This window comes from Mytilus trossulus, chromosome 4 (assembly GCF_036588685.1).
Source record: "Mytilus trossulus isolate FHL-02 chromosome 4, PNRI_Mtr1.1.1.hap1, whole genome shotgun sequence".
NCBI classification, from domain to species: domain Eukaryota; kingdom Metazoa; phylum Mollusca; class Bivalvia; order Mytilida; family Mytilidae; genus Mytilus; species Mytilus trossulus.
Window position 1 is genome coordinate 87944430 of NC_086376.1, and position 16486 is coordinate 87960915.

Consider the following 16486-nt stretch of genomic DNA (forward strand, 5'->3'; position numbering starts at 1 on the left):
CATCGCCGCACTTCGAACTAAAAGTCGCCTTATTTGGTCATCTTACCAGATATCTTTATTTGTTTTCAAATGTACATAAATAATGTACTTGCCTTTGACCTCAGTTTCACAAGTTAAGAGTGTGGTATTAGAAGTTCCATGAATATTAGATGTTTGAAGTACAAAACTGTAGTTGGATCCTGACATAAGTTGTTTGATTACAGATTGACCAGTAAGATCTGTGACAGGGATTGTTGATAACAAGTTGTTTACCTCGGTAGATTTCCAGTACTTTACCTCAAACGTTTGCTTGTCACCTCCATCAAATTCAGGTTTCCAGAAAATTGTTGCAGATGTGCTTTTACATACAACAAAAACATTTGAAGGTGGGGTCGGTTTTCCTGTTTGGTATACAAAAATTACATAATGATAATGCAAACTTGAATAGCAATTATATATGAATCAAACATTGTATATTGCGTTTGTTACTCCTTATGTGTATTTTTGTTGTTGTATTGATCGGGAAAATGTGTGCATGTCAAACATATTTTTCTATACTTTATCCTAATTTGCTATCAATTACGAAATATTAGGTTTTGTTTTTGCTTTATTTTTGTTTGCTAGTTTTGTACGCATTCCTTGATGTTTGTTTTTTTTATTTGTTTTAATTTTTTATTTTTTTCATCTAATATTTGATTTGATTAAGTTTTGATACATATTTTATGTAGTTTTAATCACGTTAATCAAGAATGATGCTATGGGTTGATCGCACTACTTTCATCACTTCAACTGCCATATAGTCAAATGTCATACACGACAATACATTTGTAGTTGGCTAGCTGCAAAACATGTTTAACCAACAATTTTGTTCGCGAAATACCATTACCTAGTTAGCACAACGACTGTTATTTTCCATTGTTTGCATTGATTGTTATAGCCGAGTTTTTGATTTTGTTTGTTTGATGGACTTTCACCTCTTAAATTTACCCTTTTTCAATGATCATGTGGTTCATTGTGTCACATGTAGAGAAAGATACTTGTTTATTGAAAAAATATTTCTTAATCTTCACAATATGTATTATCCTTAAAGGTTATATAAGATCACATCGTAACATCTTCAAGAGTAACATTTGTATTCGTCGTAATACCCTGCAGTTAAAATAACACTGTATTGAAACAAAGCAACGAGTCAAATCATGTTCGCGAAGAGAAAATGCCATCTATGAACAAACATTAAGGCCACTATTAAGAGTGATGATATTTATACTTCACCTTTTGGCACAACATTCACATGCAAAAATAAGTTCCCATTATCATTAAATGCATGAACAGTATATTCTCCAAACATAGATTGTTTCAGATGAGGTATATGCAAGTTTGAAACATAAACATTTCCAACCATTGATGATGTTGAAGCGACTTCGTTTTTATATATCCAACGAATCGATGGTGTTGGGTATGCTATCAGATAGACAGTTAAATTTAAGTCACCATTATATTCCACGGCGACTAATTTTGGAAAACCTAAAATCCGCGTATCTACACGCGGTGAACCTAATTAAAAGGAAATAGTCATTAATACATTTACACATTAAAATGATAAAAAATACAATAAAATATAAGTATGAGAACCGATATACTGTAAAGTGTCGAAATTATATCGTTAAATGACTATTATGCTTTTTTTAATAAAGAAGTAGAGCTATTGATATAGACATTTCCTATGCATTGAAATCATGTGTGTTCGGAAAACATTGGTAAAAACCTTATATGTAAATTTACATGAAAACTATCATGGCTATAGAGCTTTAAATTGTACTGTAAAGTACATCAAAAATGTATTTACTTACATAAAACATATACAACTATATCTTTTATATCGATAGAAGTTGTCCCATTAATTCTGTTTGTAGCCTGACATTGATATGTTCCCATTTGGACACACTTAATTTTTGGTATGATATAATTACTGGAAGACACATCATCTTGTTTTTGTAGAATGCTCGGATTGCCTACAAACCGCCACGTGAGAGTTGATGCTGGATTGCTGTCAACCTCACAACGCAATGTAACAGCTTCGTTTTCAGATACTGTCTGTCCATTTAAAACTTCGAGATTTGTTATATTGGGAGTATCTAAAAAAAATACAATATCACAAGATCTATTATGTATATAATAAAACTTGCACCTGGATATATCTCTGGTAGCTAAGTAGTCTAGAAAGCAACTTAAATCCATATTATATTTCTATTTTCTGTTAAAAATCTTTATTGCTTTCATATCTTGATGTTTGAGTGGTTTTCTCATTAGGTTAGGTCTAATTGTCTTTTATAATTTTCGAATCTTGTCATTTTTTTATTTCAGCATCCGAAAAGTTGAATACCGTTATCTGTATAGACAGATTAAATAATGAACGATGTTTGTAAATTATAAGAGAGCATGTAATTTATGTAAACGTAGTTTAGGAACAGAACAAAAACTAGTCGCCAATCGTTGATGATCATTATCATATTCTTGGATCACATTATTAGATGCAGTCATAATAGTATCTTTATATATAGTGGTCACAATATTAAATGCGGAAGTGATAGCAATATATGCATTGGTCATATTAGATGAAATGGCTACAATATTTTATACAGTGGTCACATCATTTTATATTTGGTCAGGGCAACATTAAGCGAAATTGTCGGAATATTATAAGCAGGGTGTACAATTTACATGTACTGGGAAATCATATGCAGTCGTCACATTATTATACGATAATAATTATATATTGATGAAGGTGATGATCAGTGATAGAGATGATGAATAATGATAGTGATGATAGTGGTTAAAATTCGGTATACTTCGCTAAAATTATCGAAAATTGTCGAATTAGAATTCTTATACATATTTATACATATACTTATAATTGTTGCCCGTTCGTCAAAATAATATATATTATCTTTCTACATATAATCGACGTGCAATGTGATATCATGACTGTACAATAAAACTATTACTCCGAGTCACCTTTTTTCGATGTAAAAAAATGTTAGGATCAATTTTTCCCTTTTTGATTTAAAAAAAATAATCTGTAATGTTATCGTTTTGTTTTGGTCAAATCCAAATATACTGATTAATATTTTCCTAATATTTTAAACGTATTATAATGACTTACGTAAAGGAACAACAAGGGGCAAAACATCCCGTCGCAAAGAATGAACTAAAACAAAATAGAAAACGAACATTGAATGATAACAGGTTAACTACCGACAGTAGATTCTATGGATTTTTCTAACATAAAACACGTTGACCCACATAATCTACTCAATATGTCTCATTTATTTCGTATTCAATTAAAAAAGAAGATGTGAATTTACGTAAATGCGACAAGAACCCACCAAAGGACAACCGTACAACACTGGAGTCATACAGTCGGCGGTAATAAAAATCTACTCAGACAATATATAAAACTCTGAAATCAATTGAAATAAGAAAGTTATTTAGTGGGAAACATTCATCCTACGACCGGAGCATTTTTTAGTTTTTTAATCGATCTTTGACGTTCAGTATCCTAATAGTGTATATGTTAATATTTAAAGTATTTAAAATACAAATATCTTTCTACATTTATGACCTTTTAACCCCAAATAAACTTCTCAAGATTACTCGGGACTGCAATTGACATCGATTATGATCCAGAATTTTTTTCAAGAAGGAATACAAAATCTGTCAGAGAATATGCACATCTAAGAAGGATGTCCTTATTATCTACAAAATTTCATGAAATTCTGTTGTGTGGTTTCAGAGGAGTTGAGATGACAAACTGTTGCAGAATACATTGAAGCAAATAAGTTCAAAGGGGTGTAACTCCTAAAAAAATTAATGGTAATTTCCTGTCGATATGCACATCTACATAGTATGTCCTTATTCTCTTAAAAGGTTTCATGCAATTCTGTTGTGTAGTTTTAGAGGAGTTGCGATGACAAACTGTTGCAGTAGTCAATTGAAGTAAATAAGTTCAAAGGGGCGTAACTCCTAGAAAAAATAGAGGCTCTAAAGAGCCTTTGTCGCTCACCTTGGTTTATGTGAATATTATACAAAGTATGCATTTGAATTCATGACAAAATTGTGTTTTGGTGATGGTGATGTGTTTATACATCTTACTTTACTGAACGTTTTTGCTACTTACAATTATTTCTATCTATTTTGAACTTGGCCTAGTAGTTTCAGTGCAAAATGTTAGTTCAAATTTACAAATTTTATGAAAATTGTTAAAAATTGACTATAAAGGACAATAACTCCTTAGGGGATCAATTTACCATTTTGGTCCTTTTGTCTTATTTTTAGGTCTTACTTTGCTGTACATTGTTGCTGTTTACAGTTTATCTCTATCTTTAATAATATTCAAGATAATAACAAAAAACGGCAAAATTTCCTTAAAATTACCAATTCAGGGGCAGCAACCTAACAGCGGGTTGTCTGATCTATCTTAAAATTTCATAGCATATAGATCTTGACCTGATAAACAAATTTACTCCCTGTCAGATTTGCTCTAAATGCTTTGGTTTTTGAGTTATAAGCCAAAAACTGCATTTTCCCCTATGTTCTATTTTTAGCCATGGCGGCCATCTTGGTTGGTTGGCCGGGTCACGTTACACATTTTTCTAAACTTAATACTCCAATGATGATTGTGGCCAAGTTTGGTTTAATTTGCCCTGTAGTTTCAGAGGAGAAGATTTTTGTAAAAGATAACTAAGATTTACGAAAAATGGTTAAAAATTGACTATAAAGGGCAATAACTACTAAAGGGGTCATCTGACTATTGTTATGTTGACTTATTTGTAGATCTTACTTTGCTGAACATTATTGCTGTTTACAGTTTATCTCTATCTATAATAATATCCAAGATAATAACCAAAAACAGCAAAATTCCCCTTAAATTACCAATTCAGGGGCAGCAACCCAACAACAGGTTGTCGGATTCATCTGAAAATTTCAGGGCAGATAGATCTTGACCTGATAAATAGTTTTATTTCATGTCAGATTTGCTCTAAATGCTTTGGATTTTTAGTTATAAGCCAAAAACTGCATTTTACCCCTATGTTCTAATTTTAGCCATGGCGGCCATCTTGGTTGGTTGGCCGGGTCACGCCACACATTTTTTAAACTAGATACCCTAATGATGATTATGGCCAAGTTTGGTTTAGTTTCAGACGAGAAGATTTTTTATAAAAGTTAACGACGACGACGGCCAGGTGAGCTAAAAAATGAATCGTAATTTCCTGTCGATATGCACATCTAGATAGTATGTCCTTATTATCTTAAAATGTTTCATGAAATTCTGTTGTCGGTTTCATGGAAGTTGCAATGACAAACTGTTACAGTAGAACATTGAAGCAAATAAGTTCAAAGGGGCGTAACTCCTAGAAAAGAAATTGAATCGCAATTTCCCGTCGATATGCACAACTACATAGTATGTCCTTATTATCTGAAAAAGGTTTCGTGAAATTCTGTTGTGTGGTTTGAGAGGAGTTGCGATGACAAACTGTTGCAGTAGTACATAAAAGTAAATAAGTTCAAAGGGGCGTAACTCCTAGAAAAAAAATTGAATCGCAATTTCCCGTCGATATGCACAACTACATAGTATGTCCTTATTATCTGAAAAGGTTTCGTGAAATTCTGTTGTGTGGTTTGAGAGGAGTTGCGATGACAAACTATTGCAGTATTACATTAAAGTAAATAAGTTCAAAGGGGCGTAACTCCTAGAAAAAAAATTGAATCGCAATTTTCCGTCGATATGCACAACTACATAGTATGTCCTTATTATCTGAAAAGGTTTCATGAAATTCTGTAGTGTGGTTTGAGAGGAGTTGCGATGACAAGAAACAGGACTGACGGACGGACTGACGGACAGACGGACGGACGGGTCAAAAACATTATACCCTCCGCAACCCGTTGCGTGGGGTATAAAAAGCAACGCGTTTTTTTAAGGCAAGGCACAGTAATTTTTAGTGCAAAAGAAATCTTATGAATGAAAATCTTTCTACGACTATTCAATATATAAACCTCCAACAAATTTCCGATGTTTACTTCCTGAATGAAACTTATACAGTAGAGCGTTAACAGAAACAATCAGATAAAGGCAACAGTAGTATACAGTCGTTAAATAGTCGTAAATCGATAAACGAAAACAAATCGGTTTCTACCATTAACAGTTAACTTTGAAACAAAGAAATATTTTTTAGAAAGGAAGCTTTACATCTTCTAGCGAGGATCATAACATCGGATATGAAAAAAGTTTTGTTAGCAACAAGAAAAGCTTGTATATAAAGCGAAAATGAACGCCAAAACAACAAAAATAAGAAATCCAATAAAACAAACAGTAGTTTTGCATAAGGAAATCAAAGCGGGTAGCGAGGTTCTTCTATTGTAAAACATAGCCATGTGCCTGTGTGTTGATGTACCACAAATTTCAGTGCCATATTTCATATATATGTGGGACTCAACTGATTTTCTTATGTAGAAAATGGTTAATTGAACATGGTTTTATAGCTAGCTAAACCCCTCACTCGTATGATAGTCTCATCAAATTCCATTATATTGACAACGATGGGTGAACAAACCAAACAGACACAATAGGTAAAAATGTCAAACATATGGGTACAGCAGTCATCATTGTGTTATCATCTTGATCACTATAAAACAAACAAATATATCAAAGAACCACAAAAGAGCATAAATAAAATTTAAAATCCTTATTTTAAACATTTATATTAATTTGACGTTACACATGTACATATAACATACTTTTGTTGTTCAAATAACTCACTCAATCAGACTTAACAGTTAATTAAACATTAATCATATTATTAAAATAAAATAATTTTGTCATTTATGGAATTTGGGTTTATGGTATATATACCGAATGCCGACTATTAAGTAGCACAACGGAAGTATATTATAGACGCCAAAATAAAACTTCAATGGTTACATGTACACCTTAATATAATTGTTCAGTAAGATATTAACCCGTTGCATATAAAAGAGGGACGAAAGATACCAAAAGGACAGTCAAACTCATAAATACAAAATATACAAGCTGCCATTTAACATTAAATTTTCAAAAGTGTTATAATAATTCATTATTGTAACTTATATAATGAATGTTTATGACGCACATAACTTTATTTTATAGATGCAAATCTAAGTTTCGTCATTTCGTTATATATATAACTCGTCTAAACATCAACCCAACAATGTTAGATCTGTAAATTTGCTTTCGCAAATTTTTGGTTCTTCCCTTGCCGGGATTCGAACCCATGCTACTGTGATATCGTGACACAGTTGATATCGTGACACAGTTGATATTTAGACGAGTTATATATATATATATACATAAGTACGTCTGAGTCAGTGACAACCCAACAACAGATGTATCCATCGGATCGCCATCAATGATGGTGATACATGGCTGTGTACATATATATATATATATACAACTCGTCTAAATATCAACGCAACAATGTTAGATCTGTAAATTTGCTTTCGCAAATTTTTGGTTCTTCTCTTGCCGGGATTCGAATCCATGCTACTGTGATATCGTGACATATATATATACTAGTTTTTTTATTCTGAAGAACCTATGTTGATACAATGGTATACAGAAATACATAGACATACATAATGATATTATAGAACATGGTGAGGTTACAGCAAATAGAGAAGAAAAGAATGCATTGGTTTGAAGAATTCCATTTTATCAGAGAGAATCCATTTTTGTATTAATGATTCTAATGAGCTTACACAGCTTTTTAAAAAATTCATAACTGCTCTAAACTGTAGAGTAGTAATGTTGGTACATAATTTTTCATCTATACATTCTTTCCTTTCTTCTTTTCTTTTGAATCAACTACACCCTAATTGATAAAAGTATGTATGTTCTATTTGAAGACAATATCAGCTATAATTGTTTTTAAGTTAATAAAGTTTAAATCGAAATGACTAAATTACATAACTTTGATAACTGTTGTTAGCATGCATTATTAGTTATGAACGAATTCGGCAATTTCCGATGAAATTTAAAAAGTTAACAGAATTTGAACCTCCACCATAACTTTAATCAATAACCATCATTACTTCCACTGATTATCCCTTTCAAAACACGTATGATGTTGCTATCACTGAGTTTAATGTTCCGACAACTGCATCTAATTTTGTCATGTGTTGAAATCATATTGTGTACGGCATATTATATTGTGCCAACAACTGTATTTAATGTTATAACCGCTGCATATAATATTGTGCCCACTGCATATAATATTATGCCCACTGCATATAATATTGTGCCCGATGCATATAATATTGTGCCCACTGCATATAATGCAGTCACGACTGCGTATAATGCTTTCAATAATTCATATGGTGTTGCATCAATTGATACAATGCTGCCACGGCTGCGTTATAATTCTGTCAAGACTTCATATAATGCTATGACTACTGCATATAATGCTACATATTGCACCAATGGTGTTCCATATCATGTATTTGTTTTAATACATGTTCTAAAGTATTATTTTCCAACAGCACATCTTTAAATACTTCGATTTAGTATTGATAACGGAAAAGCTCGTTACCTAGGTTTAAAATATCTTTTTCAAAATAAGTGTAGGAACGCAGACTGTTAAGATGGCACCAACATGAACTGTAGTGTATATTTTCCCTTAGGCTCAAAGTAAAAACTATAGGTCACCGGACGGCCTTCAACAATGAACAAAGCCCATACCGCATAATCAGCTAAAAAGGCCCCGATAAGACAATGTAAAACAATTCTAACGAAAAAACTAACGGCCTTATTTATGGGAAAAATGAAGAAAAAACAAATATATAACACATAAACAAACGACAACCACTGCATTACAGGCTCCTGACTTGGTAGCGGGGTTAAACATTTTAGTTCACTCGAGAAACTTTGTTGGATGAACCTTCATCAGAATTTCTCTGAAAGCCAAAAATTAATATACTCTACCACGCGAAGAGCTACAAGACAAGAGGAACCTTAAAAAAAAGAAAATTCAAGGTTCTGAAGGAGCAAGAATCATTAGGTTCTTTATATTGTTTGAAATTATCAACGGAAAATTTTACAACATTTTGTTAAAAAATAATAAATTAGGAAACAAACACTGACTATTGAAATGATGATATACGTCTGACTGATTTTCAGACTACAAACATTTTGTAACTACATGTATTAAAAAAATCTTTTAACGTTTTTTTATTTATTTATGAAAAATTTCCAAATATACTTACAATAGACTATAGCTTTTGTCGTTTTCTCGGATGAAAGAGAATCAAATTTGTTAGAACTGGACATTGCCTTGCATGAATATATCATCCCATCTAATAAACGATCAACATTTAACAGATGTAGAACAGACTGGTTAATTTGAGGTTCTGTTATGTTATTGTCTAGCTGAAACCACTGAACGTGAGGAACAGGATTGCCTCTAGCACTGCATACTATAGTTGCATTGTTGCCTTCCATGATATGTTCTGGAGATTTGTCAATGGTAATATCAGGAAAATCTGTTTTATAGACATGATAGATATTAAAATCATGTTTTTTTTCTAATGGCTGTCTTTTTTTGTTGTTGATGGTAACGATTTGTTTTTATTTTCTGATATATCTGTTCTTTAAATTCTTTGTGAAAATCGACATTTATCAAAAAAATCTGCTTGTTGTGAAGTGAAAGCACTTATTGCAAATTATGGAGATGTTTTTAAAATACTAAAAATATCGTTCATGTAATGAACGCCGATAATGATTTTTATGGAGAAGAAACAAAACGTGTGTGTGATGCTTCAAATTAAAAGCCTAGAATCGTTGCTAACTTTTTTTTTTATCGAAGGAAAGCATGTAAATATAAAAATAAAATATCAGCTGTGAATAAAAAATACATGTACGTATAGAAGTAGCTAGATTACAAACAACATAATGTGTTTTAATCTCAGACGCTGAACATATATATCAAAAATCTGTAACTTTTAAATCAGTACTTCATTTGTCATTATTAATATAGAAAAAAACACAATTAAAGTGTACTCACATTCAACGTTTAGTAGAGTATTATCTGATGTAAGTACTATTGACTGTCTTTCGGTAAACTCATTAGAAACTGTGCATGTAATAGTTTTCATATTGTCATGTTTCGTTAACGGTCCTAGACTCAACTCAGACTCATTTACATTCAATATTATGTCATCTGTTTTCCATTCAAATGTGGACTCGGGATTACCTACTGTAGATAAACACTGCACTTCTGTTGTGTTTCCGATGAACCAAGGCATTTCAGGTTTCATAATCAAGTTCGGTTTACCTGGTGGAACTATCGAAGAACAATTTAGAAAATGGTTAGTTTTGTCGAATATGACATTATCTACATATTGTGCATGTTGTTATAAAATAAATATTCAATGAATTCTTACCCTCGAAGATCAGTTTTGGTGGTGTTCTTGTTGCTTAGTCCTAAGATTTCTATATTGTGTCTTATGTATTTTTATTTGTATGTTTGTCTTTTTCATTTTTAGCCATGACGTTGTTATTTTTGCTATCTATGAGTTTGGCCGTCCCTCTGGCATCTTTCGCCCTCTTGTAAATGGACTGTGGTGAATTTAATATGGAAGGTGATTTCTACTCGGATGACCACATCAACAATTATAATTAGTTATTGTATTAGGGGTTGACCAGAATAAAGGAAGGAAAGTTGGGATTAACACATTGAAGGTATGTTGGATAGGTACAGACATTTGCAAAAGACCACATACGAAATCAAAAGAATTGTTCCAATAGTGTTTTTTTTTTTTTGTTACACGAGGCATCTTATTTAACGTTCTCATTATGACCAGATGTGTTTGTGTCTTCATACTTTAAACACTGCCATAGAGACAGCCCCATTGACATGAATTTACTATCGGTCGGAAGTAGACCAAAAAAGACTAAATTTACATTTCCGAGTCACCTCTCAGGTAAAAAAGTTCTGTGTAGGATTATATTATGAAATAGATTAGTATTTAGTATACAAATATATGTTTATGAATTATAAATATATTTAATTTTAAACTTAAATGCCATGAACGATTTTTGATATCGCCAAAACGTTGATTTGAATGGGTTGGTTGATACTATATTGCGCGTACATATTCATGAAATATTCATTCATAACATGCTACATAAAACTTACAATACACAACTAGTTCATGTCTTGTTTTTGGCCTGTAAGTAGCAATAGGATGGGTAGCAGAACAACTGCAATTCCTGCCATTGTAGTTTTTGTCAACTGTAAACTCAACTTCCAAAACTGCTGTATTTACAGTCGAGTTGTTTGAATTGATACCTGGACAGTCCCATGAGAGAGTACTCAATGGATTGCCGCCGGCAATAGAACAAATTAATTTAACGGATGTCCCGCTATCTATCGGTCCAGAAATGTATTGGCGTACTTTTGGCTTTTCATCTGGTGGAACTAAAATGCCAACATATATAGTTCTTTAAACATTGAATACATTTAACGGATAAAATATTATATGTATGTAAAAATTTAACAGGTATTATTTGTTTTAATTTATTTAATGTTCATCGCATAAAGTCTTTCAAAGATTGCATCGATGATTTAAAAAAAGCCACAGTTTACGTCGAAATAAGAAATTAATTTGATATTGCCTTCTGTCAATCTACAAATCCTTGATCTGCATTGGTCAGTTAGAATTTTTCTTTGGTTTACACTTCGATAAACCTTGTTTCCGAAACTACTTTCGTAATATATTCATGCGCGATATATATTCTAATAGGGATCCCAGTATTTTTCAGAAATTGTGAAGACAAAAAACAAATCCATAACCGTTGTTTCTATTCTAATGCATATACAATAATAAAAAAAATCACTAAAGCTTCGAAAATGCATAAAAATAAAATTAAAATAAAATTTCACGAATGATTTGGCGAATTTACGTCATAGCAAAACACAACGTCATATGAATGAAAACTTTCAAGGGAATGCATATTACGTTACTTGTGCGCTTCAAATTTGCAAAATTACTTATTAAAATGAAGTTTTGGAGGTATGTTCTATTTATTTTTATATTCCGTTGTATTTATCAAACAATTATGGATTTAAGAAAGTCAATATGGCCGCCAACTCCTTAGTACCGAACTGTCAATTGTGCATTTGATGGTTATTATAGCAGCCTTTACACAAAAATTGTTAATAAAAAAAATTAGAATATTTGGTTTAAGAATTATAATGATTAAACACATTTTTTTCTAGAGGTTATTGATGTGTAAATTGGGTCTTTTACTCACAAACTTTACATAAAAGTCTTCGGACTTTTATTCAGTTTGTGAATCTCGGTCACACGTTACCGGATAGCTCGAACGGACGCCTAACGGAAATTTTTTTTTCAATCCGTTCATGTCCGTAAGACGTTCGCTCTTATCCATTTGACGTCAGTCCATATCCGTTGCATGTCCGTTAAGCGTAAGTTTTATCTGTCGACGTCCGTTCTGTCCGGTGGAAAATTTTGAGCATGTTTAAACTATGAACGGACGTCCAACGGATAAAATGTCCGTTGTGTACGGTACTCGTCCGTTTCGTTTCCGTTATGTCTCCGTTACGTGTCCGTTATACATCCGTTGGAGGTCGTCTGGTAGATAAATTCACCAACGGACTTCTAACAGACGTCTAACGGATAAAATGGATGTTGAACGACTGTGAAACGGACTTCTACCGGACGTATAACGGTTAAAACGGATGATGAACGGATCTGAAACAGATAAATGCCACTTGAAAATATTTTGTCAGAAATGCCAATAAGTTTTGTGGTTCATGAATTCTTATTATTCATAATCGATCTAAGAATAAGGGCACATCTTCACAATCACGCAGCTGTTATTCAGGTCAGACACTGCCCTTAAGCGGCATTTTGAAGAACAAACCAAAACCAGTTACACAGAACATTTTCAATATTAATTCGATTTACATGTATTATTATTGTCGTCTTTAATCTTTTCGTATATCTTGTTTATTCGTTTTATCCGGTACGCTTTCGTTAGGTGTCCGTTTTATGCGGTACTTGTCCGTTGGAAGAACGTTCGACATTCGGTCTGTCCGGTACGTTTTTGTTTATCGTCCGTTGCATATCCTTTGCATGTTCGTTATGCATTCGTTAGGCGTCCGTTTTAGTTGGTCAGCACATCAACAGACTCCCAACGGATAACAATTTTGTCAACCTTACGGACAACTTTTATTTTCATCCGTTAGTCGTCCGTTCGTCTTATCCGGTAAGGTGTGACCGAAGCTTGAGTCACATCAATAACCTCTAGAAAAAATGAGTTTAATCCTATATTACAAAGGGGTATTGATTAAAAAGCAAAAGTTTGAAACTGCAACATGTTTACCAGAACAGATATTTGCCACAACATAATACTGTGAAACTACGCGTATGTTTGTAATACAACCGAAGACCAACACTGCCACAGTTAAGTATCAGTGCGGTATCAATGACGACATTTATATTAATACCAATTACACATTATATCAACCAAGCACACATTTCGACAAACATATATTTCATTGGTGATACTCTTGTTTATAGATCAACGATACAAACATATGTTTCAATTTACAAATATCAATATTCAAACAATTGCTTTATAGAATGTTTGATTTATAAGTTATATTTATATTGAAAATTCTATGGTCCTTCGTTAAAAGAATTCAACAGGTTTGTTTATCTTTGATATAATCACATAATATGTCATGTATACTTACAAATGATATTAAGTATGTGATCAACCGTTTGCATATAATTGTTTGTGTTATGGGATGCCGAACATGTACACACCATCCCATGGTTAAGCTTAGTAACGGGTGACTCGATATAAGTTATAGCAGTTGTCTCCGACGAGTTTGTGGTAACGTTTCCAGTACAGTTCCATGTCAGTGATGCCAACGGATTGCCTCCTTTTAGTGTACAAATAAATGACACAAGGCTGCCGGTTAAGACTGGGCCATCTGGTATTTGTCTTATAACAGGAAATTCTTTTGGGGGAACTGAAAATTAAAGAAGGCATCAAGAAGCTGTAACGTATTTTTTTGGTGTTTACAAATTTAAAAAGAAAAACAGTTTACATCATATTCACTATAGTTATAATACAATTAATAAAATATGAAAAGACTACCAATCATTACGATAAGGTTTACAATTTATATGGACAAACTGTGACGATAAATAAGTTTTTAAAGCATAGCACCATATCTAAATTGAACCATGAACAATGTTTTACTAAAACTTACAGTATACGTTGATCATAATGTGAACCTGAGGTCTGTATGCCGCAACAGGGTGGGTAGCTGAACAAGTACAAGTTTTGCCGTTGTCTTGCGAAACAAGCGTAAAACCAACCGAGTAGTAGACAGTATTCCCGGAAGTGTTGTTAGTGGTGTTACCAGAACAGTTCCAGGTCAAAACAGCAAGAGGAAAACCACCGGAAACCGAACATGTAAGTACAACAGCTTCGCTGATGTTGATTGGTCCGTTAGGTATCTGTTGTATAACTGGATCGTTTAGCGGCGGGTCTAGAACGTAAATGTATCTTTTATAAATAGAGAATAATTGTATACAATATATATTTGACATTTGATCAGGAGTGTTCTGTCTTTGTGAGACAAAAACAATTAGCATAATTCGATATAAAAAGATGTGATTTATTATAAACAGTTCGTTACGTTGCTGTATCAAAATGATAATGAAGTACACGCTCCGATGTTAAATGATCGACATGAATAAGCATCAGTAGATATAGTACTTTGAGTCTGTTTTCAGTGACTGCCAGCATTATTTTTATGGTTATAATTCGTTATTTGTTTTGTGTTTTGTTATATATACTACCGTTATTTGTTCATCGCGTAGTCATTGTGTTTCACATGTTCTCTCTTATATGTACAAAAATGTCATAACTTTCATGTACGTCTACTGATCGAGATGGAAAGGTTTAGCTCTCTAACGCTTATTTAACCACGCAACATTTGCATTTGCCTGTCAGAAGATTGGAATATGTTTAGTTGTTACGAGTTTTATTACTTCCACTGGATCGATGCCTCTGCTGGTGGACTATAAGTCCCCGAGGGTATTAACAGCCCAGTAGCCAGTACTTTTGTACTGGCATGAAAATACGGATTTTGTGTGTTATTTAAATTTGCTGTTTCAAAATGTTAGAAATTATTATAAATTGGCTATCCTTTTTGGAACTTTTGGATTATAGCTCTTCATCTTTCATGTAAGCTTTGGATTTCAAATATTTTGGCCACGAGCATCACTGAAGAGACATGTATTGTCGAAATGCGCATCTGGTGCAAGAAAATTGGTACCGTTAATTTTTTTATATCATAATTATGTTTTCCTTATTTTTTATAAATAAAAATGGGTGTTTATGGTAGAAATTTGGTATTTCCTAAAAAAAGAATCTTAAAATCTTATAGATTATAGATATGCGTTTCTTTTATATATCTTTATAATTATACATAAGAAAATACCTGTTCCAATTCAGGAATATGACAGGTGTTGTCCATTCGTTTGGTATGCTTGTGCCTTTGATTTTGTCACTTGATTAGGAGTTTACCTTTTTGAATTTCTTTGGAGTATTTTTGTGATTTAATTTTTTGATTATTTTTGTGTCTCTAGGTAACTGTGTCATTCCCGTTTACGACACCTCCCTTTATTCACATACTTACACTTAATTCAATACAAGGGGATAAGTTGAATAATTAAGGAAGTTTATGTCCCATAACACATTTGCCATGTTTAATCATAATTCATATTAACATATTATTGTTGCAGTAATATATTGTTGTAGGTAGTTATTTTTTATCAAGATGAATACAACCCGCAACGTTTAACAATTAATAAAGGAATGTATGTAACTTTTAATTTAATTTTACTTTTAAATTTTAATGCGTATTATATGCGTTAACTTTTCTACATTGGTTAGAGGTATAGGGGAGGGTTGAGATCTCACAAACATGTTTAACCCCGCCGCATTTTTGCGCCTGTTCCAACTCAGGAGCCTCTGGCCTTTGTTAGTCTTGTATTATTTGAATTTTAGTTTCTTGTGTACAATTTGGAAATTAGTATGGCGTTCATTATCACTGGACTAGTATATATTTGTAACGGGGCCAGCTGAAGGACGCCTCCGGGTGCGGGAATTACTCGCTTCATTGAAAACCTGTTGGTGACCTTCTACTGTTGTTTTTTATTTGGTCGAGTTGTTGTCTCTTTGACACATTCCCCATTTCCATTCTCAATTTTAACTATTGATTGAAAGAGCAAAAGTTTAACAAACCATTTCTCATAAAAACTAAAGATTGAACAATGCTAACCGGACCAAATTCCGGGGGTAGCTAGTTCGCGTTCCACTTGTGCGCCCGTCGTATTATTCTTTTTGAACACGTTAACGATGCATGTCTAT

At 32.8% G+C, this 16486-nt stretch overlaps 1 protein-coding gene across 1 annotated transcript; it reads right to left on the reverse strand.

Annotated features, from left to right (window-relative positions):
- Positions 1-1821: 1821 nt before the first annotated feature.
- On the reverse strand, positions 1822-13914 carry LOC134716882 (basement membrane-specific heparan sulfate proteoglycan core protein-like). Its single transcript, XM_063579897.1, has 5 exons — positions 13791-13914; positions 11205-11486; positions 10071-10349; positions 9274-9549; positions 1822-2114 (listed from the first exon to the last, which is right to left on the reverse strand). Exons 1-5 carry the CDS (start codon positions 13864-13866, stop codon positions 1822-1824), a joined length of 1206 nt encoding a protein of 401 aa, XP_063435967.1. The 5' UTR covers positions 13867-13914.
- Between the last annotated feature and the right edge of the window lie 2572 nt (positions 13915-16486).

Bases quoted from the DNA above. Each gene is read 5' to 3' on its own strand.
- LOC134716882 (XM_063579897.1), bottom strand. From the start codon at position 13,866: ATGGTGTGTACATGTTCGGCATCCCATAACACAAACAATTATATGCAA. The intron at 10,350-11,204 runs GTAAGTTTTATG...GTTCTTCGATAG, and splicing joins ACATGAACTAGTTGTGTATT to TTCCACCAGGTAAACCGAAC. The intron at 9,550-10,070 runs GTGAGTACACTT...TCTATAAAACAG, and splicing joins TACTCTACTAAACGTTGAAT to ATTTTCCTGATATTACCATT.